The 25631-nt window shown below is 36.1% G+C and overlaps 5 protein-coding genes across 12 annotated transcripts; 3 read left to right on the top strand and 2 right to left on the bottom strand.

Moving 5' to 3' along the window:
• Positions 1-16: 16 nt before the first annotated feature.
• On the bottom strand, positions 17-1312 carry LOC147532929 (uncharacterized). The gene is made up of 2 exons (XM_086645570.1): positions 1026-1312; positions 17-497 (listed from the first exon to the last, which is right to left on the bottom strand). The coding sequence occupies exons 1-2, from the start codon at positions 1137-1139 to the stop codon at positions 180-182; spliced, it is 432 nt and encodes a 143-aa protein (XP_086501696.1). The 5' UTR covers positions 1140-1312; the 3' UTR covers positions 17-179.
• A 649-nt stretch (positions 1313-1961) lies between these two features.
• Positions 1962-5606, top strand: LOC147532928 (putative inactive purple acid phosphatase 29). Its single transcript, XM_086645567.1, has 4 exons — positions 1962-2658; positions 3598-3992; positions 4446-4896; positions 5353-5606. The coding sequence occupies exons 1-4, from the start codon at positions 2364-2366 to the stop codon at positions 5385-5387; spliced, it is 1176 nt and encodes a 391-aa protein (XP_086501693.1). The 5' UTR covers positions 1962-2363; the 3' UTR covers positions 5388-5606.
• Positions 5607-8406: 2800 nt separating this feature from the next.
• On the top strand, positions 8407-13235 carry LOC147532927 (cinnamyl-alcohol dehydrogenase). The gene is made up of 6 exons (XM_086648896.1): positions 8407-10302; positions 10568-10681; positions 10797-11027; positions 11952-12237; positions 12601-12751; positions 12854-13235. Exons 1-6 carry the CDS (start codon positions 10196-10198, stop codon positions 13048-13050), a joined length of 1086 nt encoding a protein of 361 aa, XP_086505022.1. The 5' UTR covers positions 8407-10195; the 3' UTR covers positions 13051-13235.
• Positions 13236-13763: 528 nt separating this feature from the next.
• On the top strand, positions 13764-19420 carry LOC147532926 (Tetratricopeptide repeat (TPR)-like superfamily protein). 8 transcript variants are annotated; one of them, XM_086647654.1, is made up of 6 exons: positions 13764-16886; positions 17564-17608; positions 17686-17747; positions 18208-18311; positions 18612-18742; positions 19058-19420. In XM_086647654.1, exon 1 carries the CDS (start codon positions 14172-14174, stop codon positions 16653-16655), a length of 2484 nt encoding a protein of 827 aa, XP_086503780.1. In that variant the 5' UTR covers positions 13764-14171; the 3' UTR covers positions 16656-16886; positions 17564-17608; positions 17686-17747; positions 18208-18311; positions 18612-18742; positions 19058-19420. The 8 variants fall into 8 exon arrangements, with proteins under 8 accessions (XP_086503780.1, XP_086503781.1, XP_086503778.1 ...); XM_086647655.1 differs by having other exon boundaries at positions 18195-18311; XM_086647657.1 differs by having other exon boundaries at positions 13765-14667; positions 14768-16886; positions 17564-17747.
• Positions 19421-20291: 871 nt separating this feature from the next.
• On the bottom strand, positions 20292-22461 carry LOC147532925 (large ribosomal subunit protein uL6). The gene is made up of 3 exons (XM_086647661.1): positions 21905-22461; positions 20657-20779; positions 20292-20556 (listed from the first exon to the last, which is right to left on the bottom strand). Exons 1-3 carry the CDS (start codon positions 22277-22279, stop codon positions 20470-20472), a joined length of 585 nt encoding a protein of 194 aa, XP_086503787.1. The 5' UTR covers positions 22280-22461; the 3' UTR covers positions 20292-20469.
• Positions 22462-25631: the final 3170 nt, after the last annotated feature.

Raw genomic sequence — 25631 nt, 5'->3', positions numbered from 1 at the left:
AGAGAGAGAGAGAGACTAGGTAAATAACTTAATTTTAACAACTAAAAATCATAACATAGCATGAAGATCAAGCTAAGTAATTGAACATTTTAACCATCCATTTTAGAGTACATGCATCAATTTGTCTTTAACAGATCATTTACACTTTGGGTTCTTCGTTTCTGCAAGAGGCGATCAAATCAAAGAGTAACAATAGGTACTTCATCCTTCTTCTCTGGTGCAGAGTTCAACAATTCATCATCTGATTTGGGTATTTCCTCCACAAGAACTTTAGCTTCTGCAACTGGTTCTTCCTTTACTTTCTCTGTGGGTTCATTGCCTTCCTCAACTTTCTTTTCAGTTTTCTTCTCATCTGATGGTGCATTTATCTCAGTAACAAGGTCACTTAATTCAGTCTTAGATTCAGCAGACACCTCTTTTTCAGACTTGAGGTCTTTAATTGGCTCTGAGAGATCTACAAGTGGTTCTTCTGTCTTTGTTTCTTCTTTCTTTATCTCCTGCATATTTCAGTTTATAACCATAACATCATATTTAATCACTTGTTCTGTTAAGCTAATAATTGCTTCGATAAATCTTTAAAAGTTCTCAAGTCTCATTTTCTGTAAAGGCGTCGCGCCTAAGCACGACTAAAGACACGCCTATAAGCACGAGATATTTTGTTATGTTCTAATGAGCCTACAAAAACATGCCTAAGCACGGTAAGTAAACGTTCCGCCTGATCAAGGAAATAGCTGAATCTTCTACAAACCTTATTGTCATCCAACACCAGTTGAAAACGAGTTTAGGGTTTATCTGTCATGTTTTAAACTATAGAGGGAACCCAGGTTCTCTTGAAATGCAATTTCAAATATTTGACATTAGTAAATGTTGTTTCTATATTTGATGACATCGACCATCAAATCTAAATCTCGAAGTGAAAATGGATTACTTTAAGCTCGAACAAGATTCAGATGGAACAAAAACAATGAATTAAATGCAGATTATAGTAAATTTGTAGGACGACGAGCAATTACGTAGAAATATACCTGAGAGGTTTCGACCTGAACGTCTTTGATGATAGGCTCAGAGACAGAGTTCTCTCCGGGAAGAGTAGCAGGGGCGGAGTTCAAATCCTTGGGTCTGCTTGCACATCCTCCCATCTTTATCTAAAATGGTTTTTGATATTTGGATGTGGAGGTGTGACTTCAAATCAAAAATGAAGAACCCAAATTGAATTCAAGATTTTCAAAACTAAAATAATGAGGTTGAAATGAACAAGCATTTACAATGCCTTGAGAAGGATTTTATAGAGAAATTTTGAGGAATAAGTTTGTTTTTCATGAAGTGAGGAAGAAGACTTTTTCTTGGAGACCTATTTTTAGTCTTTTAGGTGCCATAATTGGGTATAGCCGTTAAAAGTTAGTTGGGGGTGCCTCTGGGAATTTGAAAAACGGTTAGGAGTAGTTACAATTTCATGGAAGCTAATGGGTGAGGCTGATGTGGAATGTTCATCTCATAAAAATGTAGGGTTGTGGTGGGACTGAGGAGGTCTTAATGGAAGCTTGGGGTTGGGTATGATGTTATATTCTTAGGTTTTAATTTTTGAAATAGATTGAGATTAATGAGGGATATAGAAATGAAAAACAATTAGGGTAACAAATGGTTAGATTTGGTGGAAGAGAGAAGGATTTCAAAAGCTCAATTTGACCTCACATCCAATTGTCTGAATCCTTAATTGGACGAACTTGGAAACACAAATGATGTTAAAGAACCGTCGTGTAATACAAATTTCAAAATGAAAGGTGTCCATATATATTCATTTTCTGACGTCAATATTTATATTTGAGGATCTGTACTTGTCGTCACGAGAACACATATATCGTTGTTTTAATATAAAATGTTTTAACATCAAATCATTTTTAGACAAGAACAAAAAGTAAAGAGAGTAGACTTAAAAACAAAATTTGAAAGTATTTTTTTTCATCACTTAAAACCTAAGCATTATCAACAAGAAAAATAAATTGACATTCTCACATGTGACTCATCCATAATTCCAAACCTAAAAGTTGAAATGGTAAAGGAGCAAACTAACTAGTCAAAAAGTTGGAACTTTATCTTGTATCAATACTTCTTTTTTGAACCTATCTTGAGCCCTAAAATCACAGACCTAGTTTAGCTAGGGAGTGAACTCAGACTTCTTCTCCCTCTCTTTCTCTCTCTCTCTCCTCTATCTCTTTCCTTAATCTATTCTGATAATGAAGAATATTCCCTTGGTTTAATCTGGATAATCTCAATATTCCGTTGGTTAATGTCTACTACTATATCATTTCTCACAAACCCTTATTTGATCTCAACCTTCACTGAAGAAACCAAAACCTCATTCAATGGCGATTCCAAACCACCCTTCTCTCTTTCTCTGCTTCTTCTTGTACCTAATTTCTTCCATTTTCATTCTAAATCAAGAAGTTTATACCGTCAATGCAAAATCTTCACTTCGTTTTCGTAAAAATGGAGAATTTAAGATCTTACAAGTTGCAGATATGCACTATGCCAATGGAATTAATACACCTTGTGAAGATGTATTACCGAATCAGTTCAAAGGGTGTTCTGATCTTAATACCACAGCTTTTATCAATCGTATGATCCTTGCTGAAAATCCTGATTTCATTGTTTTCACTGGTAATCTTTTTTCTCTTTTTTTCCCTTTGATCATTAAATTTATACACTTCTTATTTCAATTACCATTTGGGGATGGGAAATTGGTTGCTTGTATCAAATTAGATAAACCCTATTTTAATTAAAGACCAAATATCAGTAAGTAATCAGTGACAAAGTTAAGTGTTTGCCTATTATGTTAGTACTAATTAATGGTTAGGGTTGTATAAGATGTTTCCGAAAATCTCTTATAGAGTCCATGTAAGCCTTTGAAAGATCCTCCAAACAACCTTGATTTAATCGATGATTTTAATTCTTGGTAACTAGAGTACCCTTTTCCCATTCGGGACTATTCTCGCACGCTCCATCGTGTGTGCATGTCTTTTTTTTTCGAGTAAGGTGGATCACGTGTGGCGTTGGGCGACCTATCATGTATTCACGTGTAGGCCTACTTCTGATACAATGTTAAGTTTGTGGCCATCCAAATGAAAACCAATTGGCAATAAGTGAAGAGGATATAGATATTATATTCTTGATTAGTTGAGTACCTTCTCTATGTATGGGACTATTCTCTCACTCTTTATTTAGCTCCCATTCACATAGGCATAAAGGAATCCTTAATTTACGCTCAGATAGAACTACACTGGAAGCTCTTCATTCTCGCACGAGCAAGTTCTCACTATTCTAACAGGAAATTCCGCCGCATACCCAATTAAATGTTGGTCTTGGTTATACTGTCAAGTCGATGTTGTTTTAGACTTGGGATTCCTGTGAAAACTAGTCAAACCTGTGCAGACATGTTCAAACTCTGTACTAAACTGCAAACCTTATATAAGGAGCTGAAGCTTAAAAAGTCTAAGAATCTTTATTGACAAAAGAGAATTTGGCCTAGGGAGTTTTGGCCATTTCTTTCCTTACACTAATTACTCAATCAACTTCGTATTTTGTTTGGGTGTGGTGTAGGAGATAACATATATGGGGCCGATGCAACGGATCCAGTGAAATCACTAAATGCTGCATTTTCCGCTGCAATTGCGTCTAAAATACCATGGGCTGCTATTTTGGGCAACCATGATCAAGAATCAATGTTGTCAAGAGAAGGAGTTATGAAGCATATCGTGACAATGGAGCATACATTAGCACAGTTGAATCCTGTGAATACTGATGTTATTGATGGTTTCGGAAATTATAACCTGGAAGTTGGAGGTGTTGAGGGTTCTAGTCTCCAAAACAAGTCGATCTTAAATTTATATTTTCTAGACAGTGGAGACTACTCCACTGTCTCTTCTGTTCCTGGCTATGGTTGGATCAAACCCTCCCAACAGTTTTGGTTTCAACAAACTTCTCTTAAACTTCAGGTACTCTTCTTTCCTCTTTCGTAATGTTCTAGTATATATGAGAAAAGTTTGATATGCGAAAATCATTTTTTAATATTAGATTCTTAAACTCTGGCACATGAGCATTGTTTGTGGAAGTTCTTTGATGATTTTGATTGTTCTAATAAGTAGTTCTTATAGGTAAAATGTGAACTTATAGAAAGGTAATTTTGGATATTCGGCAAGTATTATTCTCACTCACATTCAAGTTTGAAATTATATGTATAAACTTGTAGACGACATGTTCAATCAAGGAAGAATTATTTATTTACGATATAGGAAGTAAATTTCTCAAGTTCCTTATGAAATGAGGCCAGTATACGGCCAGAGTAATCTAAAGTTGTTATTCGATGTTAAGATTTAGCTATTATATGTGTGTTTTCTTAACAATATGCTCCAATTGTTGTTCTGATCTTTGTTTTCTTTTTAATGTAGAAAGCCTACATGAACAAACCGAAGGCTCAAAAAGTTCCAGCACCAGGACTTGTATACTTCCACATACCATTACCCGAATATTCCAACTTTGACTCATCAAACTTTACAGGAGTGAAACAAGAGGGAATTAGCTCAGCTTCTGTTAATTCTGGCTTCTTCACAGCCATGTTAGAGACAGGGGACGTGAAAGCCGTCTTCACAGGACACGATCACGTCAATGACTTCTGTGGTGAGTTAACCGGTATCCATCTTTGCTATGCTGGAGGTTTTGGTTATCATGCTTATGGGAAAGCCGGATGGTCAAGGAGAGCAAGGGTAGTTTTGGCAACATTGGAAAGAACCGGAAAGGGAAATTGGGGAGCAGTTAAATCTATCAGAACATGGAAGCGTCTTGATGATGAACATCTTACTACAATCGATTCTCAAATTCTATGGATGAATAGATCTTCCAGTAAGTTTTCCTTGAAGGGAGCTTAGTCCAGTAGTTACTAAATGATATGCTGGCATGCTGCATTTTAAGTTATAATCATTGGCCAATTTCACTCTTCTAGTCGCCTAGTTGAATGAGTCATCTCAAATTATTTAGAGTAATCGAGTCTGAAGTTATTTCGAGTTAACCCTAACAGGCGAAAGGGACTAGGAGCATTTGATTTTATTGTTTTTGTCCTTTGACTGATTTCGTATAAATTAAGAAGTCCCTCTTCTCCCATTTGCTTACGATTTCAAGGTTGATTTTAGAGGTTGGTTTAAGAAATTAAACTGCATATTACTCAACAATGTTGATCAAAATATGTAATTATTTTCCATACTCGTATTGATTCAGGAATCAAAGAGTATAGTTTTGTGCTAGCAGTAGCCATGGCATGGGTTTCACTGATTTGCATCTCTCTGTTTTTGAAATCAACAGAGAATCGACGAAAGGGGGCTACAAGTCTATTTTGAAGGGCCGGGAAGCGACTGATAGATAGGATTAAAAGATGGATGATGTCAGTGATTTGAATAGCTGCAAGAAGATAGATAGGATAGATGAGGTGAGATCTTCTTCTTGATATGTGAGAAAGAGATCAAGTGAAGCACTTGTTATTGGCAATATGTTAAAAGTAATGTAAAAAATAAAAGAGTATTTTGGGGAAAAAATAATAGTATTATCCTTTTGTAAAATAATTAGCATAATAGAGGACCATTTTATGATTTTCTTTAATTGTATAACCGAAATTGAATTCCAAAGTATTTTGTGTTGAACCAGCTGTCGGCTAGGTCAAGTGGGATGCCAGTTGTTGTAATTCTATTGGGTAAGAATCAAAGGGGTGCATCAACGACAATGCAATCAACATTATGTTGAACTTTCTTCTTTTCTATTCGTTGGTTTTGACTCGCTTTCCAACGGTAGACAACCTAAACCAACAGGAAAAGAGGGTTGTATATATAGGGACTCCTACTTGGTGTATAGAGGGACGCCAAAAAAGTTCAGTAGTTTTTTTGATCTTGATGACTCTATCCCTCAACTTTGTTATCTTCTACAAAAGAAAAAAAGGACCCACATTTTCATCACCAACACTACTGATGATACATAAAACGGTGGTTAATTTTAAAGTCGAGAATAGATCAGAAGTTCAGCGGGTTAACCCGACTTAAGGCAACGTCCAAAGAGATCCGTCACATATGCCTAAAACTGGGAGGTCGCCCAAATCATCTAAGGAGTTCCAGCTCTGTTTCGCCTAAATCACAACTAAGTCTGCCTTGGAATTTGCAAGAAGTATAGGGGGTCCACGTAAGCAAGGTCGATGCCTTACGTTCTGAACGTGGGAAGACAGAAGCGCGCTGCACGCTTACCGACTTAATCTTGAGTCTTTCTAAAGATCTCAGTCGGCTACAATCCTGAGTGTTTAATTAACTTAGGTTTCAAGAGTCTCAAAGGAGGAAACATCACCCAGAATATCTATCATATCGGCAGGATAGCTACGAAGTATCATTGAACAGAGGAACTTCTAATTATCCTAGACACGAGATAAACTGAAAAGAAAACCCTAATTACCGAAGAGTAGTCTTAATCCCGAATGATGGATCAAAACCGCTTCATCTACATCGTCTATCACAGTCGGTCCAAACACAGCATATAAAAGGGCATCACATCGTCTTCACCAAGGGAAGCTCATTGCGTTCCCCAATGATCAATCAATACTCAATTCTTTAACTGCAAAGGAAAATCTGACTGTCTTGAGCGTCGGAGAGGTTTTCAAACTCTTTGCAGGTTTTCCCCGCAGATTTCTAGGAGCGAGGTGCGAGAATTAGGAGAAGCAGTATCATTCAGCCATGCGAAATCTCAATCATACAGATGATCCAACATTAAGGTCTTTATTTCCTGACTGATAACAGAGACAGTCATTTTTTGACATCAACAACCACAACCACAACCACCGTCACTATCACGGTTGTCATAGTCTCTTTTCTCTTTCACATATCTTCATCTTCTTCATTTTCACTAGCACCACCATTTGTCATCATGGTCTCCATCTTCTGTATCTCCTTGTCTCCCCTCGCTTTCATTTCCGTATTTTTCACCATTTTCTCTTTCTTTCTCGCCCCCTCATGTCTCTATGGATGTTGCCTTTGTCATGTTAGTAATAGTAATTTCTAAATTTAATCAAAGATTTTAATGTTTTTTATCACTTAATAAGTATGTGCAAAAAAATCATCACTTCCGAATCGAGCTTATATTTTATTAAGGTTTTTTTTATGTCCTTATACCACTTTTTTTTGCTGAAAGATTCATTTTGTTCCTCTCAAGCAAAGAACCCAGTGAATGAATCACCAAATATACAAGTTAATATCTCATAACTGCACAAAATTCTTTTTGGGTGAACAAATTAAGATGGTGAGTACATTTGCAGTCACAGGTCTTTTCTCGTTCATCTTCTGATAATATGTAATTTCTTCCAACCAGTGAAAAATCTTACTTTTGCTACATTTTGAAAAGCAATAAAGAATCGAGAGCATAAAGTCGTTGAAGGAAAAAATCATAAATTTTAGTGCGAGAATTGACCACAGAATATATCCACATATAACCGAATCTTCTCAATTTATAAGCAACCTTGGAGCAAAATTTCCTAATCATTAAATATTTGAGGGAACTCTAGTAGAATTCAGAGCAAATATAAGTGGGAATTCGGAAGTCAATATCCCGTTTGTAATTGTCATAAATTTGGGGGTTTGGTTACAGTGAAGAGCAACTCTGGATCACCAATATGCAACGTACAATTCAAATCAAAACAAATGTAGGGGCATTTCAACAACAAAAAAAACAAATGTAGGAGCAAGAAAAAATATTCATAATCGATAGAGCCGGTGGGAAAAACCATAAAACCTGTGAACAACTGATCCCGCGAGAGCCCACGCAAACCCAAAACACAGAGGTGGGTTCAAACTTATCAGCAAGATGAAATAAACTAGGCCATCTTTTCGTAATTCGCTTTATACCACCAGAAAATGAAGGCCTCTCTGGCATGAAGTCAACAAGTGCAAAAATCAAACTGACGTCCTTAAATAGAAAGTTCTATAAACTTTAACATATAAAAATCAAACTGCAAAAATCATGAAGATGTGATGAGCACGACAACTGCCTAATTTAAACCATAATAAAAGAGGCCTAGAGCCCGACAAATTTATTTTACTTATATATTGCATAAATTACATGAAATAAATTTTGATGTCAAACTGCTCCCGTCGAGACTCGATCCCACGACCTCATGGGCTTAAGAGGGGTGTCAAACCGCTGCACAAAATAGTGGTGGATCGTATAAAAAGCGGTTGACTTACCAAAAGACTTGATGTCCTTTATTTAGTTGGTGCCCTTATACACGAACCACGGGTCCCCTATACAAGACACCGAACCTTTAGTCCTTCTCTCTCTAGAAATTGGGGCATTCTATATTCCCAACTTGTTCTTCTTCTTCGTCTGTTTGAAAAGGAAAATCCCCAAATTCCCATCGGAAAGGCGAGCCTAATTCAGAGCTCGCCCGACCCTTTCAATGTCTTCCTTAACTACTACTTTCTCTCTCTTCTTCCTCTTCATCACATTCATCTTCTTCCCAACAAATGTCCTCTCCCTAAACGACTTTCAACCAATTCGATTACCTTCTGAAGATTCTTCGTTATGTCCTCGATCGACTCCTTCTTCTTGCCCTGTGAATTGCTTTACAACAGATCCGGTTTGTGGTGTTGATGGCGTTACCTACTGGTGTGGTTGTGCTGATGCTTATTGTTCAGGAACCCAAGTTGCTAAATTAGGGTTTTGTGAGGTTGAAAATGGTGGTAATGGACCTCTTTCTGGTCAAGCTCTTCTTTTGGTTCATATTATTTGGCTTATTGTTTTAGGGTTTTCTGTATTGTTTGGGCTTTTCTGATTTGGGGATTTTATTATACCCTAGGTATTGTGCATCATTTGTATGTAGAAAAAAAAGAGGAATTTTTAATTGTTTCTTTTCATTATTTTGCTATACATTTATGAAATTCAATTTGATTCTTTCGTGTATATATTCTGTTTGGATTGAATTGATGATGAAAAAGTTTAGGATTGAAACATCTTTACGAGTTCTGGATGAACCCTAACCTAATTCAGCTGACCTAATATGAATACATGATAACCAAGTTTGATCAGAATAATCGAACGCCCAAATCTAATTTCTGAGCTACTTACCTCTAAATCTTGTTTTTTTTTCTAAAACAAGATTTAGAACAAGAGGTTCAAACATAAAATTATTGATTGATGGGAGAGAGAGACATTGTCATTTATCTCCTAGTACCCAAGTTTGATCTTCATCTTGGCTGGCTTCCTTTACAAAAATAGGTTTTGAGTTTCATTTTTTGGGTCTTGATTCAAACGTCAATTGGACATGAATGGCACCATTGATGAAAGATTAGCATTGATTATGAGGTCTCTAATGAAGAAAACATATTTTCTATTTACGTAGGTTTTCTTCTGCATAAACTACAATTTGAATTTATGATGTAGAGACAGGCGAAACAGGGATATCTCAAGAGGACAACCTCTAAAAATAAAATGTCATCTTGAGATATTTCTAATTGTCCAACTTATCACTTTTAAAATATTATATATATCTTGAGATTTGCACCGGAAACATATAAAAATTAGAAGAGAAGCTTAATGACTCTCTCAACAAAAAAAAATAGAATCTTAATGACTCCACCACAACCACTTCGGACCATTGCCTCCGTTTAGTTTTCCTCTCTCACATTCTCTCCTCTCTCTACCTGTTGTAGCGAAGGGAAGGGTTCCTCCGCCAGATTAGCTATTGGTTTGTTGTCGAAGAGAGGGGACGAGGAAAGATAAATGATGGTGGTAGTCGAAGTTGGTTGTGGGAGAAGAGGAATATGAAGAAATTTTGTTTTTTTTTTTTATGAAGGATGAAGAAATTTTGTTGTTCTAGAAAAATTGATAAATTTTGTACCTATACAAATTTTCTTATTTCTCAAAAGGGCTGACCAAGGGGACGTAATATTGTCTTCATTTGACATATGAGTATATGACTCAATGACATATAACTCATAAGCGTGGAGAGATTTGAGTGGCTTCCTAGGTAGAGATTCAATCACGTCTCTATAAATCATAATACCCAAAAGGTTTTAAAAGCCTCTCTCTGTCTATAATAATATCTCTACAACTATATTTCTTCACTTTCTGTCTTCCTAGTTTATAATCCTTGCTTGGTGTTTGACTTTTAAGAATTGAGATGAGTACTGAGCAAATGCCTAATAATATTAAGGAGGAAGAAAAATGCTTAGGATGGGCAGCAAGAGATCCAACTGGTCTCCTATCTCCTTACAGATTCACTCGCAGGTTTGCCCTCCCCCCTCCCCAAACAACCAACCAATATAATTCAATTTCTATTTCATTAGCTTTTCTTTTCTGAATCTGAATTTATTTGATGATGAACAAGGGTTTTATCAATCAAGGGTGTTCATAGAACAAAACCCATCTCTCCCTCTCTATAACCCATGTAGCAGAAAATTTCATTCCAAACATTTGGTCCTCAGAATTTCTTTTTTAGTACAAATGATTAATAAAAGCAGGTCTTGAAAGATGAGAATTTCAATTTTTATAGGGTACTTGGCGCTGATGACATTTCACTCAAAATAACCCATTGTGGAGTTTGTTATGCTGATGTTGTTTGGACAAGAAATAAACATGGAGACTCTAGATATCCCCTTGTACCCGGGTATGTTTTTCGTCTATTCACCTTTTGTCATTTCCAAAACTTATTAGTTTTTGAGGTTTTCCTCTTGTTTTCATTCAGTAAAATAAATATCTAGTATTGAATATCTTTGTACCAGACATGAGATTGTTGGGCGGGTAAAGGAGGTCGGATCCAATGTTCGTCGTTTTAAAATTGGCGACCATGTTGGGGTCGGAACGTATGTGAACTCATGTAGAGATTGTGAGTATTGTAATGATGGACTAGAAATTCATTGCGTGAAAGGTTCGGTCTTTACCTTCAATGGTATCGATGCTGATGGCACAGTCACGAAAGGAGGATATTCCAGTTATATTGTTGCTCATGAAAGGTAAGTCGACAATACTGCTCAATGAAGCTTATATTCGTAGTCTATTTTTCAAGTTGCAAAACTATCTCATTATATCAATCTCTACTATATCGCGTTGTTTTTACCCTTTCAATCAATTTTATGAAGTAAAAATTCAAGAATACTGTTTCTCTCTTTTCTCCTACTGAGTCTTGGTTAAGTTTGTTTGGTCCATATATGAGAATGATGGATGAATTTCTCTTGAAAGATTGTCTGACATTAATGGGATATCTGCGTACTCCGTGGTAGTATAATTTGTAATTATTATAATCGTTAATGCTTTCTAATATATGTTAAGGGAAATGTCTTTGATTCGTAAAATAGTTCTTTTCCAAAAATGATTTCCCTGTTTGAGGAGTGCAGTAAGATGAATTACTTATACCAATAGGTCCTTGAGCAAATCCCATGTCAGCCACAAGACGTTGGTCGCTACTCTCTAGTCTCTAATAAGAGTGCTTGAGCTTGAGAAGCTTCGGGCCCGGTGGAAATTTACTAGGATAAGCAGTATTATTAAACCAGACAAAAAAAATTCAATGAAACCAAGCACTTAGAGGTTGATCCTTTCACATCCATTTGCGTCTGCATTTGATGTGTATTGAGGTATGAATGCTCCTCCGATGCTTGTATACTTGTGTTTTTTTTAAAAGAACTAGATAGATATGCGTGCCTACTACTTAGTGGTTGCATATGCGACGAATTTCTCCATTTGCTTTTATGGACACCCAGCGGATTCCAGCTATGAACTTAACAAACAGGAGCCGTAGATACAAGAGATTTGAGATCCTTTACTGTACATGAGCTAAGCAAGGACGATCTTTATTTTATTACGTTTATCATCACTCTCCTTTCTGTGAGGTATTTGGTTTAGATTGAATAAGAAATTGATGGTGGTGCTAAATTTAACAGGTACTGCTATAAGATTCCTGAAAACTATCCTTCAGCTTCGGCAGCACCTTTGCTATGTGCTGGAATTACAGTTTACACTCCAATGATGCGCCATAAGATGAACCAACCAGGTAAATCTCTCGGTGTGATTGGGCTTGGTGGGCTCGGTCACATGGCAGTGAAGTTCGGGAAGGCTTTTGGTTTAAACGTGACAGTTTTCAGCACAAGCATATCTAAGAAAGATGAGGCTTTGAATCTCCTTGGAGCGGACAAATTTGTTGTCTCCTCTGACATACAACAAATGCAGGTAATACTATTGAGATTTCTCTTAATTTATATTCCATGAAAATCTTTACCCATTTTCTGCAGTAACTATACTTCTCATGAATCATGAATGATACAACTGCTATCTCTAAAAGCTCGAACTTGTGGAAAATTCTTTCAAATTAATCCAGATACGAGGTTTCTTTTCATTTTCTTCTTCGTACGAGCAAAAGGAATCGAACTTCTGAATTCTTTGGATCTTCTGCTTTAAGTCTCTACTATAATATTGAACGTTCCCTTTTCCATAAATTCTTGAAATTATTATATCTATGCAGTTATTTTGGTTGGGGTGTTAGCTTTTTGGTAAATGATAGTTTTGTTGATGCTAACTATGTTATCATTTCAGGCTTCAGCAAACTCCCTTGACTTCATTATTGACTCTGCATCGGGTGATCACCCTTTCGATCCATACATGGCTCTGCTGAAAACTCACGGAACTTTAGTATTAGTGGGTTTTCCGAGTGAAATCAAGCTCTCTCCTGCAAACCTCAATCTCGGTACATCTTCACTATTTTTCATTTATTTGGATTATAAAGCATTCTTGATTCTTCAACTCGTTTTTACGCCTATGTTTAACATTATAAGTTTGAATTTTGCAGGCTCAAAAACGATATCAGGGAGTTTAACGGGAGGAACAAAAGATACACAAGAAATGATAGATTTTTGCGCTACCCACAAAATATACCCGGAGATTGAAGTTATTCCAATTCAGTATGTTAATGAAGCACTGGAGAGGCTAATCAACAAAGACATAAAGTATCGATTCGTTATTGATATTGAGAGCTCGTTAAAATGATTATACTGGTAAAAGATTTAGTGAAGCTTAAAGATCGATCATATCAATTAGGATAATGTATTGGTCCTCTCTTTGTTGTTAGAACTCATGTTCTTATGAAAATAAAGTTAACCTGCAAAGACTATAGATTATATGAAAAGGATCTGGATACTGAAATGTTTATTTGTGAAATGTTTCTATCTTAAGATGTGCTTTTATCAGATATAAGCTTTCCTCTGGTTCAAACCTAGTTTAGATTTTTGTAGTAATGCAGATTGGAGGTGTTAACATTGACTGTATAACCCAAAGTGAAGTAACCATGAAAACAAAATTGGCATGTGAATCTTATTAAGTGACATTGGAGTATGGGGTGATAACTCAAAAAACCGAAAAAAAAAAAAACGTTTTTAATCATTGTAGTGCTAGAAAGTCACATTTACGAAATACGCCATCTCTAGCCAATTTCATTGGTGACAAAATAAAATAACAATGCCTCATCATTAGTTGTAAAAGTTATAAATCAATAGTAATTTGGAAAAGCCAACAACGGGTAGCCTAGTTGGTAAGTGCATCTAGTCTTCAAGGCGAAAGTCCCAGTTAGTAGGCTTTAGGTCATTTAATTTATCGGACTTCAGGTCAGTAGTAATTCGGCAGTTATCGATCTATGCCTTTCACCACATAGGCTCATGAAAGACTCATAAAAATAGCCATTTAGCTTTGTAAACACCAAATTAACCAATTATTCCTGGCCCGGGAGGGTTTAGGGGCGTTCCCTTTCTTCTGAAAAGAACAAATTAAGAGGTTTTACACTTTCACTTCTCTCTCTCTCTCTCTCTCTCTCTACCTCTCTACCTATCTCTTCTTCTTCTAGGAAGTCAATCAATGGAGATTCTGACGCTTTATCAGACCAATCCAACTTCACTCTATATCAATAACATATCTGAATAACCAATTCGTTTTTTCTTTTGCTAACTTAAAAATCAACACTTTTTATTCTTGTGTTTTATACTTCCCAATAAGTTTCGACATTCCTTCAAATTCATAGAAATAGCTTCAAAATCATCTCCAAACTCTATCTTTCTCTCTCTAGAATCATCAAAGGTTGAATCTTTTTGCCTTTTTCTGCTCTGGGTAGCTCTTTTATGTCGATCTGCTGGGCAAATCGACCAGCATTATTCCATCTAACTCCATTGTTTCTTGGATCTTCAGGAAGATACATTATTGCTTCTTCTTCATCATCTGGTGTCATCTCCCATCAGAAAAACCCTTCCTTTTCTTCAATTAGAACACCATCTGAACTCGGAAATCTCCTCCTTGTTGCCTCAATTTCAAAAACTCTTTCAGTATCTGGCATTCGTAATCTAGACGAAGATTCTATTCCCCTCTCTGAATCTCTTGTTCTTCAAATTCTTCGAAGGAAATCAATCCACACATCAGATAAAATTGATTTCTTCAATTGGGCTTCTCTTAGGCCTAATTACAAACACTCTCCAAGCACTTATTCTCAGATTTTTTATACTATTTGTAGAGCTGGGTGTCTTCAAGAAATTCACCCTCTTTTGAATTTGATGAAGGAAGATGGTGTTGTTATTGATTCTGCAACTTTTAAACTCTTACTTGACTCATTTATCAAATTGGGTAAGTTTGATTCTGCTCTTGAAATATTAGATAACATGGAAGAACTAGGTACTAGTTTAAGTCCTTATATGTATAATTCTGTTATTGTTGCTTTGGTTAGGAAAAACCAAGTGGGTTTAGCTTTATCCATGTTTTATAAGCTTTTAGAAGCTTCCAATGGTGATGGAGCTTTTCTTCCTGATTCATTGGCATGTAATGAACTATTTGTTGCTTTGAGAAAAGGTAATATGACTATAGAGTTCAAGAAGATGTTTGAGAAATTGAGAGAAAAGAAGGGTTTTGTATTGGGTACTTGGGGTTATAATATATGTATTCATGCATTTGGGTGTTGGGGAGATTTAAACATATCTTTGAAACTATTTAAAGAAATGAAAGAGAATGGTTTAGGATGTGAGCCAGATTTGTGCACTTATAATAGTTTAATACGTGTTCTTTGTGCTGTTGGGAAGGTACATGATGCTTTGATTGTTTGGGAGGAGTTGAAAGGATCGGGTCATGAGCCCGATCCAATCTCGTATCGGACTATTATTCAAGGGTGTTGCAAAACTTATAGGATGGATGATGCCACTAGGATATTTAGTGAAATGCAGTATAATGGGTTTCGTCCTGATACTGTTGTTTATAATTCAGTAATCGATGGACTCTTTAAAGCAAGGAAGATGACAGAAGCTTGTCAATTGTTCGAAAAGATGGTTCAAGATGGAGTTAGAGCTTCATGTTGGTCTTACAATATCCTGATTGATGGGTTATTTAGAAATGGAAGAGCTATTGCTTCTTATACTCTATTTTGTGACTTGAAGAAGAAGGGGCAATTTGTCGATGGTGTTACATATAGCATTGTTATATTTCATCTATGTAGAGAAGGTCAGTTAGAGAGAGCGTTAAAATTGGTTGAAGAAATGGAAGCCAGAGGTTTTGTTGTTGATTTAGTTACAATAACATCTCTCTTGATTGGACTCCATAAGCAAGGTAGGTGGGATTGGACTGAAAGACTCGTGAAGCACATTAGAGGTAGCGGTTTGGTTTTGAATGTTATAAGGTGGAGAGAAGAAATGGAGGCCTCAATGAGAGATCCTCAAGGCCGAAATAAAGATTTAACCCCAATGTTTCCGAACAAAGGCAGCTTTAGTGAGATACTGAGGTTCTTAAGCTCTTCCCAGGATACTCAAGAAGATGGTCATAATCTTGATCCGGAAGGTGGTAAAGTCCAACCAGAAGAGAGGTCTTCCTCCACATCAAGTTATTGGTCATCATCCCCTTATATGGATCAGCTTGCAGATCAAATTGGATCTACCCATGAGTCTCTTAAGTTTTCAGTATCAAGGGGTCAAAGAGTCCAGGGAAAAAGTATAGAATCTTTTGATATTGATATGGTTAATACATTCCTATCCATCTTTTTAGCCAAGGGTAAATTAAGCTTAGCTTGTAAATTATTCGAGATATTCAGGGAAATGGGTGTTGATCCTGTGGGCTACACTTATAATTCCATGATGACTTCGTTCGTTAAGAAGGGTTATTTCAATGAGGCATGGAGCATTTTTTCTGAGATGGGCGAAAATCTATGTCCAACTGATATAGCAACATACAACGTTTTGATTCAAGGGTTGGGGAAGATGGGAAGAGCCGATCTGGCTAGTGCAGTTCTTGATCAGCTGATGAAGCAAGGAGGGTATCTTGATATTGTCATGTATAATACCTTAATTAATGCATTAGGGAAGGCAAAGCGAATGAAGGAAGTGAACCAACTCTTTGAACAGATGAAGAAGAGTGGGATTAATCCGGATGTTTACACATATAATATACTCATTGAAGTTCATACCAAGGCTGGCCATGTTAAAGAAGCATACAAATTCTTGAAAATGATGTTGGATGCTGGCTGCTCTCCTAATCATGTTACAGACACGACCTTGGATTTCCTCGAGAAAGAGATCGATAGATTGAGATTTCAAAAGGCATCGATTAAACGAAACAAAGATGATGCAACTTAGTGTCAGTTTTGTTTGTTTGATTGGCAAAATTGATAAAGTTAGCGCTTGTGGCACCTGCAAGTTGCAACCTACAAGCTGTTACTATTTGGGGAATTTGTTCAAAGAATGTCTCCAGAAGGGCTCTTCCTTCTAACCCCGTTTGTGTTCTTCGTATCTATCGATATTGAGCTGGTTTTCGGGATCGAGGGTAAAGTTAAAGGCACCTTATTGTTTGTGGAGTCGTCATTAATGGTGAGTTCAATTTCCCCACATAGACATCTTCAAATTGCTTTTCTTAAGTATTACTTACTGCCTTTACTAGGAATAGATTAATTTTCTTAGTTTTTAAGGTACTATGGTAGATATGATCGTTCTTTGTTCTTTTGAATTGCTTATTCTAGGTCCATTTGAGTCAGTCAATTCAGTTTTGGACGAATACAGATAGAAAAAAAATCACCTAAGACGTTGTCGTCTTGAAATAAGTAAGGCAATTATTGTTGATTTTAGGTGTACTCTTAAACCTTGCACAGAGTGTTACTAAAGGTTTAGAGGTCTTAAACATCAAAATCAGATCTGTCACCTGTGTTTCGTACCTGACTTCTCTCTCATTTAGGTCTCTTTTGTTAATCACCTTGATCTATAGTATATTTCATTTTTTTTTGCGGCTTTGAGATAGTTATATTCCATATCGATCCAAATCTTATTTATAGTCCCTGCCATCCCGTCATTTGAAGTTTAGTCTGTATAGACTTATTATCCAACCTTGGTATTTCTTCATTGAGGCATCTTTATGCAATGTTAATATTCGACGTTTTTCCATTATGGGTCAGTGTCACCTTTTGTTCTTTCATTTGCTTCATTAAATGCATTGCTAATTTCAGTCATTTGAATTATGCTTCCTAACTGTGTCAACCACTTCTTTCCTTCAGGACACCCAACATAATCTTCTACATTTTACCCTCCGAAGTCCCCAAGTAGAGTTCATACAGAATTGCTCAATTTTTTCACTCGGGTCAAATTTCGCGACTCACGAAGACCAACGGTCCTACAGGATTCAAGATTATTGATTGGAAACTGGTTGCCCGGACCCCTGCATCAAAGGCACCTTAATAGGTAATACCCGCAATTAAGCAAGTCGGTGGGTTAGAGAACCTGTATACTATATAGAGGTAAATGTAACCTGGTTTCAAAACCGAGAAACTAGGAAAAAGGAAATGAGTGAACATACCGGAAACTCCGCTTGTAACCATATTTGTTACTCATCATGTATCATTTCATAGTAGGCAACTAAGCACATTATAATTGATATTCCTTTGACAGGGGTTAGCTCGGAGTTTACAGAGTCGAAATTTTGGTGATTCTTTATTTATACTTTTTCTGGGAATTTCGAAATTCGAATTTTACATATTTGCTTGTCGACTATGTCACTTTTTGTTCTTTCATCTCTCTCATGCTTATATGCAATTTTGTTGTCACTTCCCCTTAAAGGTTCTATGATTTCCTGCCAAGCACTTTAGTCCTCACAAGGGTCTTTTCTTTTTGTTATTTTTCTCATGTTAGTTGATGGTGACAGTGGGTTTCAGCAGCAGCTATTTGATATGTCCGAGGGGAAGATTTGCTGCAGAATTTTGTACTACGGAATGAGTATCTTTTGATTTTTAGATGAACTCGCTTGAGGTACATCTACCTTTCTTTAAGGTCAATAGTTTTACAAGGGGTTCTTTTGATTGTTCAAATATTCGACCTTAAGGAATTCCCGAGGAACCCACGAAAGTATTGTAGTTGTTGGACCTATCAAGCATGCGAGTCACAGCAGTCAGCATCTTTCTTTCATGTTGATGGTGACGGGAACTCGTGGCAATATATATCCATAAACTGATACGAGTATTTGATCCAGTACTGTTTCTTAAACATGATTTATGTTTTAAAGACTGCAAATTTGAGATATACATTGTTTTCCCTTTTCGTCTTTTGCAGGGAACGAGATAATGGAAGAAGCATCGGTGAACAGAACTCTTTGACGAAGTCATGGCCATGGATTTCCCTGAGCAGGAATATGATCAAAGGCTATCATCTGCAAAATCGTTTCAGAAATCCTTTGACCAAGGGTAATGCCATTTGTAAATTTTTTTTCTTTTCTTCTTGTCTAGATTTAATTTGCTTCAGTCAAACTCATTCGTCTAGTTTATGTTGTTTCGGGTAGAGATTTTTTATTTCAGAGGATAATACCTTAATCTGACTTTATTCTTATCCATCAATGGAATTGTGTATTACGTTGAGATGATCAACTGGATTAGTGGGGACTCGGATATCAAATCTGAATCGACAATAAACTAACGACACTTGATGCTTTCTTAGACTTTGCAAGGATATTTGACTTCTAAGCAAATCTACCAAGTTGTAATTTGTAAATGATGGTGCAGGTAAGTGTATCTTCAGCAAATCCTCTACCACCAGATGTCGATCAGTAGATGAAGTTAGGCAATGGCACTTCGTGAAGCTGTTCGATGGGCCATTGCCTCAAACATCAAGCAGGTGGTGTTTTTTAGAGACTCTTAGAATATCATAACAAAGCCACAGGGACAAATCTCTAGAAGATCTCAATCACATTGGACATCTTTCAACGTATTAAAAGAGAACGAACTTTTGTGTTCTACTTTTGACTTGTGCGTGTTTAACTATGTAAATAGAGATGCTAACAAAGAAACTGATAAGTTAGCTAAATAGTCTAGAAGACATAACTTCTCTAAGATTGGGTGTCAGATAGTTTTATCCTCCCTCTGCAACGCTCTCGTGTAACAATCTTTCCATCTAACATAATTGCAGTTATCTCAAAAAAAATATGCAAAACCATTTTCAATTCTTGTGTAGTAAGCAGTCGGTATGGGACAGAGGAAACAAACGGAGGAATTTTAAATAAGTGTGCAAATACTTTTCACAGTTCCGCATTTCCAAAGTAATTAGACTGGTTCCGAAACTTTCCAATTACAAAAGGAAATGATTAAGGGGAAACGATAGAAAACATATTCTATAAGCTATACATATTCTTACTGAAACTTCTCTATCTTTTATCTTCATCTTCATTTTCACCATCACAAACCACATCACCACTTCTCTCTTTAACCCTTCATTGCGAAGTCCTAAGGTTTCAGACCTCGATAAGTGAGGCCCAAATCACATTACCGCCGACCACCACCACCTTAACTCTTCTCTCTTTAACCCTTAACTGCAAGTACCTAAGGTTTCATACCTCAATAAATGACTCTTCTCTCTTTAACCCTTAACTGCAAAGTCCCCAAGGTTTCATACCTCAGATAAATGTGTGGCCCTTCGCCATAGACAAAAATTCTGTAGAGAGAGGTTACTAAGTGAGGGTTGATGATCCTCAGCAGTGGCAGGCCGCAGGGTAGGGACAAATATCTATTTTATTTCTAAATCCTCAAAATCGTCTGACCTCTAACACAAAATAATCGCCCTGAGTCCAGTCTCGTAAAATTTTCTGCCACCTGTAACCTGAAATCACAGGCCGTTCAGACTCTTGACCATCATTATGTGTTGCATTCTAGATCCAAGATCTAGTTTCCAAGTGACGAATAGAACTTATGGTACCACAATAAAAATATAACTTCAAGAGAATACTGAATACCAATATCACTATCTCTAAGCAAAATTTCAATAAAAACCAACAAGTGAATTACAATTAAAACTATCCAACCCACAAAATTTTTAACTTGAATCCTAAAACAATTCAAAAGATGTGTCTCAAGGGACCAAAAAGAGACGAAAATAAATGAAGTAGCCAACTCTATAACGATAACTTCTTTACCATCTTTCTTCATTCTTCTCCAACAACAGCTCCCTTCTCGCTAACATAGATACCGTCAAGAAACTTCCTGATATCCTTGTTCTTCACATGGCATTTCTGTTCGACCCACCAAAGAAAAACAATAAGATACCAGCTATTACCTATATAACCCAAACCCATTAAAGTTGGAGGGAGAGAGAGAGAGGTGTAAGGTTACCTGGTTAATCAATGCACATGATCGGGATACAAGCTCAACATCGTTTCCATCCAAAACCAATTCATCCTTAACTTTCTCGGACCTGAGAATGGTCACACCATCAAGCATGTCTACCTTTCGTACCTAATACACCAAAAGAAAATCATCTAGGGTCAACTATCACATGAAGTCTCCAAGTTCAAATAAATTAGAACTGCCAAATTACCCATAAAGAAAATCTATACAGCCCTACTTTTTTGGCAAGTATATACAACTAATTTGATGATTTCAACAAACTGATCCTGCATATCGAAAACTTAAAGACCATAATCTTTTTAATTTCTAAATATTTATTATTCTTCAGCAGCATAATTTTAGGCATATAAGCCTTCGTGAAATTATAATTTGACATCAGGTTTGGATGTTTATAGTAGTACAAGGGCTTATTACATAAACTGGCGATTTATCATGATAGTAACTAAATAGCTTCATGTTGTTTCAACAAAAGAAATAGCTTCATGTTTATACCCCATGAGTCATGAGCTTATTACCATTTCCAAGTTGCTTGCTACTACACATTTGACAAAGGCATTAAACTAGTGTAAGCAATTATAAGATTTCACATGATATACAAATGAAGTTTGCTAACACAAGAAACGAATCCGTACTTTCAATTGAAATAACATAATTCAGAGTAAATGTCTTCTACTACAGTCACTTGGAAAATATAAAAAAGTAAGGTGACATCGGTTTTTTTTCTTCTCATTATCTGAATCTAACTCGACTAAATCTGAATAGTTTGACTAACGAAACAAAATCAACCCAAATTAGCAACTTTAGATGAGCCCCAGACATCACGAGTTAGGAAATCACAAACAATCTGAAATCTGACTAGAGTCAATTCAGCCTCGAGATAGATTTCAGAACTGACTTAGAAAACAAAAATCCACAACCTAAGTACATGCAATTGACAAAATTCCAATTCGATACGAGTCAAAATGGGCCCATCCAACACTAACATTTTAAACTTTACCACCATATTCAAAATCATTCAAGTTTGATTAGAATGTCAACATCACAAACTACTCACTGTTTTCGGTGATTAGGTCCTCAAATTTTCAGTTCATTTCAAATCGTTTCATTGATCAAATATATACCTAAATGCCTAATATCACTCACTTAAAACAGATATAGATTGAATCACAAAAACCCTAATTCATAAATAATGAAATATTATCACTGATAATATAGGAATGGAAATATATGTACCTTCTTCTCGCCAAGAAAGTTACGGATCTCGATACTCCTGTTTCCATTAGTGATACTGGCATTGATAGGAAAATGAGCGTAAACGAATCTCATCTTGTATCGATAACCTTTAGTAACACCAGTGATAAGATTTTCAACATGAGAAAGTGCAGTTCGAATAGCAGCAGTTGTTTTCCTTGATCCAAACCAAGCATCAACCTTAAGTTGTTTCTTTCCAGTTTCAGCGTTGGTAGTCAATTGAAAATCCAAGTTTAAATGCTTGAAATTTCTAATCAACTTTCCTCTTGGTCCTTCAACTTCGATCATTTTCGCTTTCACCTTGATCTTCACTCCATCTGGAATATCCATGGTTTCAGAAGACAAGATGGTTTTCATCTTTGCTGCCCCCTCTTTTTTCTGCTTCCTCCTCTACGATTAATCTCTAATGCCGGAAATAGGGTTGGCAGTAGAGAAGCAAGGAAACCCTAACTTTAGATCTTATATGATGTTAACAAGTAGCTAACTAGGGTTTTGGTTTTCTGTTGTTTTTCTTTTACCCCATATTTTTATCTTAATTTACATTTTGTGCCCCTGGTAGGATTTTAATGGGCTTAACGGGCTCTGATGGATGAGTTATGTCGTCCGGATACTTTCCAGAGGTTATAAAAAGCGCTTCCCGTTTCTGCTAAAAGCGACCTTCAACATCTTTGACCCTAGTCAATTGCTTTGAGTAGTAATATTCTTTCTTTTGGATATTGACTACGATAGTCACTACGAACAATATGATGTGATCAGTACGATAACTGTTGAATTAAACCTTTACAGAAACGGGCCTAAAGCCCATATAAACTACCAGTCTGAATCTCAACTAAGTTACTAGTCTAAATTTCATCTAACTACTTTATTTATATCCAAGTTCAATAAATCTTAAATTTACGTTTCCATGAGTTTTTTTTTTCCACCCTTGAAAAGGTGAAGAACATGATGGAAATGAAGAATTAACGCAAAATAAAATGAAAGTGGAAGAAGCAAATGAAAAAACCATATCTAGATGGCTAGATTCCTCATCATCATCATCATCTTCTTCTTCTTCTTCTTCTTCTTCATTCTTTGTCATCATCTTCTCTAATCTGGTCTTAATAACCATTATAAAGATAACTTTTTTTATTATAATTGTTTTCTTTTTTCGTCATTTTCATATAATCGTTATAAAAAGAATAGCCTCGTCATTTTATTTTGAGTTATTTCCTTTTTGGCCTGCTAGTTTATGATCAGCTTCCTTTTGAGACTCATATTTTTCGTAAATTCAAAATAACTCCCTATTTTTCAACACCGTCTAAATTTCGTTATAGTTAAAAAAATTCCACAAATACCCTTGCATGTGTTAGCCCGCACTACTCTTTTTCAAGGTTGTCAAATCAACCGCCTATCAATTATTTCCACTTCGTTTTCAAGAAATATGACCCATTTTCCAAGCACATCCAAATACATTCACACATTCAACTCTCTGAGTAGTTTTTTCTTTCAATTAGTGTAAAGAAAAAGGGTTAATCTCAAATATTATTCTTATGCATTTTTCTCAATCCTTGTTTCTTTCTTTCGCTTCTTTCATTATAAATGTTAAGATGCCACAGTCAATGGCTATTCAGAAATAAGACACTTGCTGACATGCGTTTGATTTGGTAGATGCAGGGGCGGCCCGTGACCAGTGGCGAGGCCAGAAAATTTTATGAGTGGGGGCACTTTTTTTGTTATAGTTAGTGAAAGAATTCCATAGTATACGATCAGGCTAGAATCAAAAAACAAAATTTCAACAAAATTTTATTTATAGTTTAGATATTCCATGGTAATTTTGATGTACAACAAGCAATAATTTTCTCATCAATATGGTTTGGGGATCTTTCCCCCAACTGCATTCCCAAAAAATATTAAAATAAAAAACAAAGGAAGGGATGAAGAGATAGTGGTGAAGATTACGAAAACGATGGTGGAGATGATGAAGAGCAAGTGATCGTAATGGAAAAAAAATAAAGATAAACTTTTCTTTCTAATAACATGTTTACTATAACAAACGTGTAAAAAAACAATCTTGAAGTCCAAAATACAAGTCACTAGAAAATTAGACAGAATCAAAATTAAGGGAGTTATTTAGAAAATTCATCATCTCTACGAAGTCGTGTTATTAAGTTGGTCTCTTTGAGGAGGCCAAAATTGAATTAGTTGAATTCATAAGAATCAATTTTAGACCAAACATGCACTTTATAAAGTATTTTCAATAAGCAGTCATCTTAAACCAAACAATACTTTCAACTAATGTAAATAGTAGACATTCTACGAAAAAAAATGTAAGTAGTGGAAATTCAAAAAAAAAATGTGTTGTGTGTGGGTCGATCCCAAGACCTCCACAATGTAATCCAAGCATTTCACCACTTGAGCTACAAACGAATTCTGTTTAAAATGTGGAACTATAGATACATAATATAATGACAAGTGTAACTTAAAACATACGAGTCACATTAGGGTCGTGGGGGCACGCGCCCCCACGGGCCCCTATGTGGGCTCGCCCCTGCCCGTGACCAAAGCCACTAAAGGAGTCACTTTGGGCCCCAAATAATCAAGGGCCTCATGTTTCTTATTTCCTATATAACTTTCGAAAAACTAATTATACTTTAAACTAATTTCAAACATAATTTAAGGTGTAGCTCAGGGGCGTGTTTGAGGGGGTGCAACAGGTGCGGTCGCACCGGACCCCCTCAAATCACATAATTTTGTCAAAGAGACAGGGGCCCCTAAATGTCAAATCAAATATATTGATTTGGCAGTATGAAATGAAACAAGATAGTGATATAGCTCAATTGGTAAACCTCTTCAACATTTAGTATGAGGTCTTAGGTTTAATCCTCTCCATGGTCAATTTTTGTTTATTTTATTAACTCACATTGCCTCGAATTATTTCTAACAACTATTAGATTAGTTTAGTGTTTATCTTAATGAAGTTGAATACTTATTGTTCTATTCACTTAATGGAAGGAGTGTCAAATGTGTATTGTTTTTGCATATAAGTATTTGGGAGGAAAAAATGCACAACTTAAATATTATTGGAGAAAGGGCCCCAAACATTTTTTCCGCTTTGGGCCCCCAAATTCTCGGCCACGCCACTGGTGTAGCTTATTGGTAAAGAGTTTAGGTCTTGGATAAAAGGTCTGGGGTTCGATTCCTGCCCTTTGTATAGTTTAAATTTTATTTTAATATCCATTGTATGGGGCCCCAATCTCTAATTTCGCTTGGGACCTCCGATATACTTGGGTCGACCCTGGGTAGATGTGAGTATGAGACCCTTGTAAGGTAATGAGTATGCATGTTAATTAAGTGAAGGATACCATTACAAGGCATAATCACATTATCCTCCAACAAATTAGATTGTTGATTTTGACATAAGTTTATAGGGTGTCGGTAGAAATTTTTTAACAGTGTGTTACTAGTTGGGTTTGATCATTTGATAAAAAGAGTAGTAGTTAATTATGGGCAATCGTTTAGTTCTTAAATATGGTTGGGCAGAAATTGAAACTGATTTTGAATGTGAGAATTGGAAAGTTGATCCTCTTGGAGATTTGGAAGTTAATTTTTGAATATTGTTGAGCTTAAATTGAATCTGGTTTTTAATGTGAGAATTGGAAAGTCGATCCATCTACCATGGCCATGTTTCTGAATGTAATCAATAAGAGTTTGATCTTCTTTTAGTGTCAAT

The sequence above is a fragment of the Eschscholzia californica genome, unplaced genomic scaffold (assembly GCF_041429995.1).
Source record: "Eschscholzia californica isolate CP2 unplaced genomic scaffold, dmEscCali1.0.p SCAF_6, whole genome shotgun sequence".
Taxonomy (NCBI): domain Eukaryota; kingdom Viridiplantae; phylum Streptophyta; class Magnoliopsida; order Ranunculales; family Papaveraceae; genus Eschscholzia; species Eschscholzia californica.
Note: the sequence above shows the minus strand (reverse complement) of the source record. Positions and strands in the feature narration are given on the sequence as shown.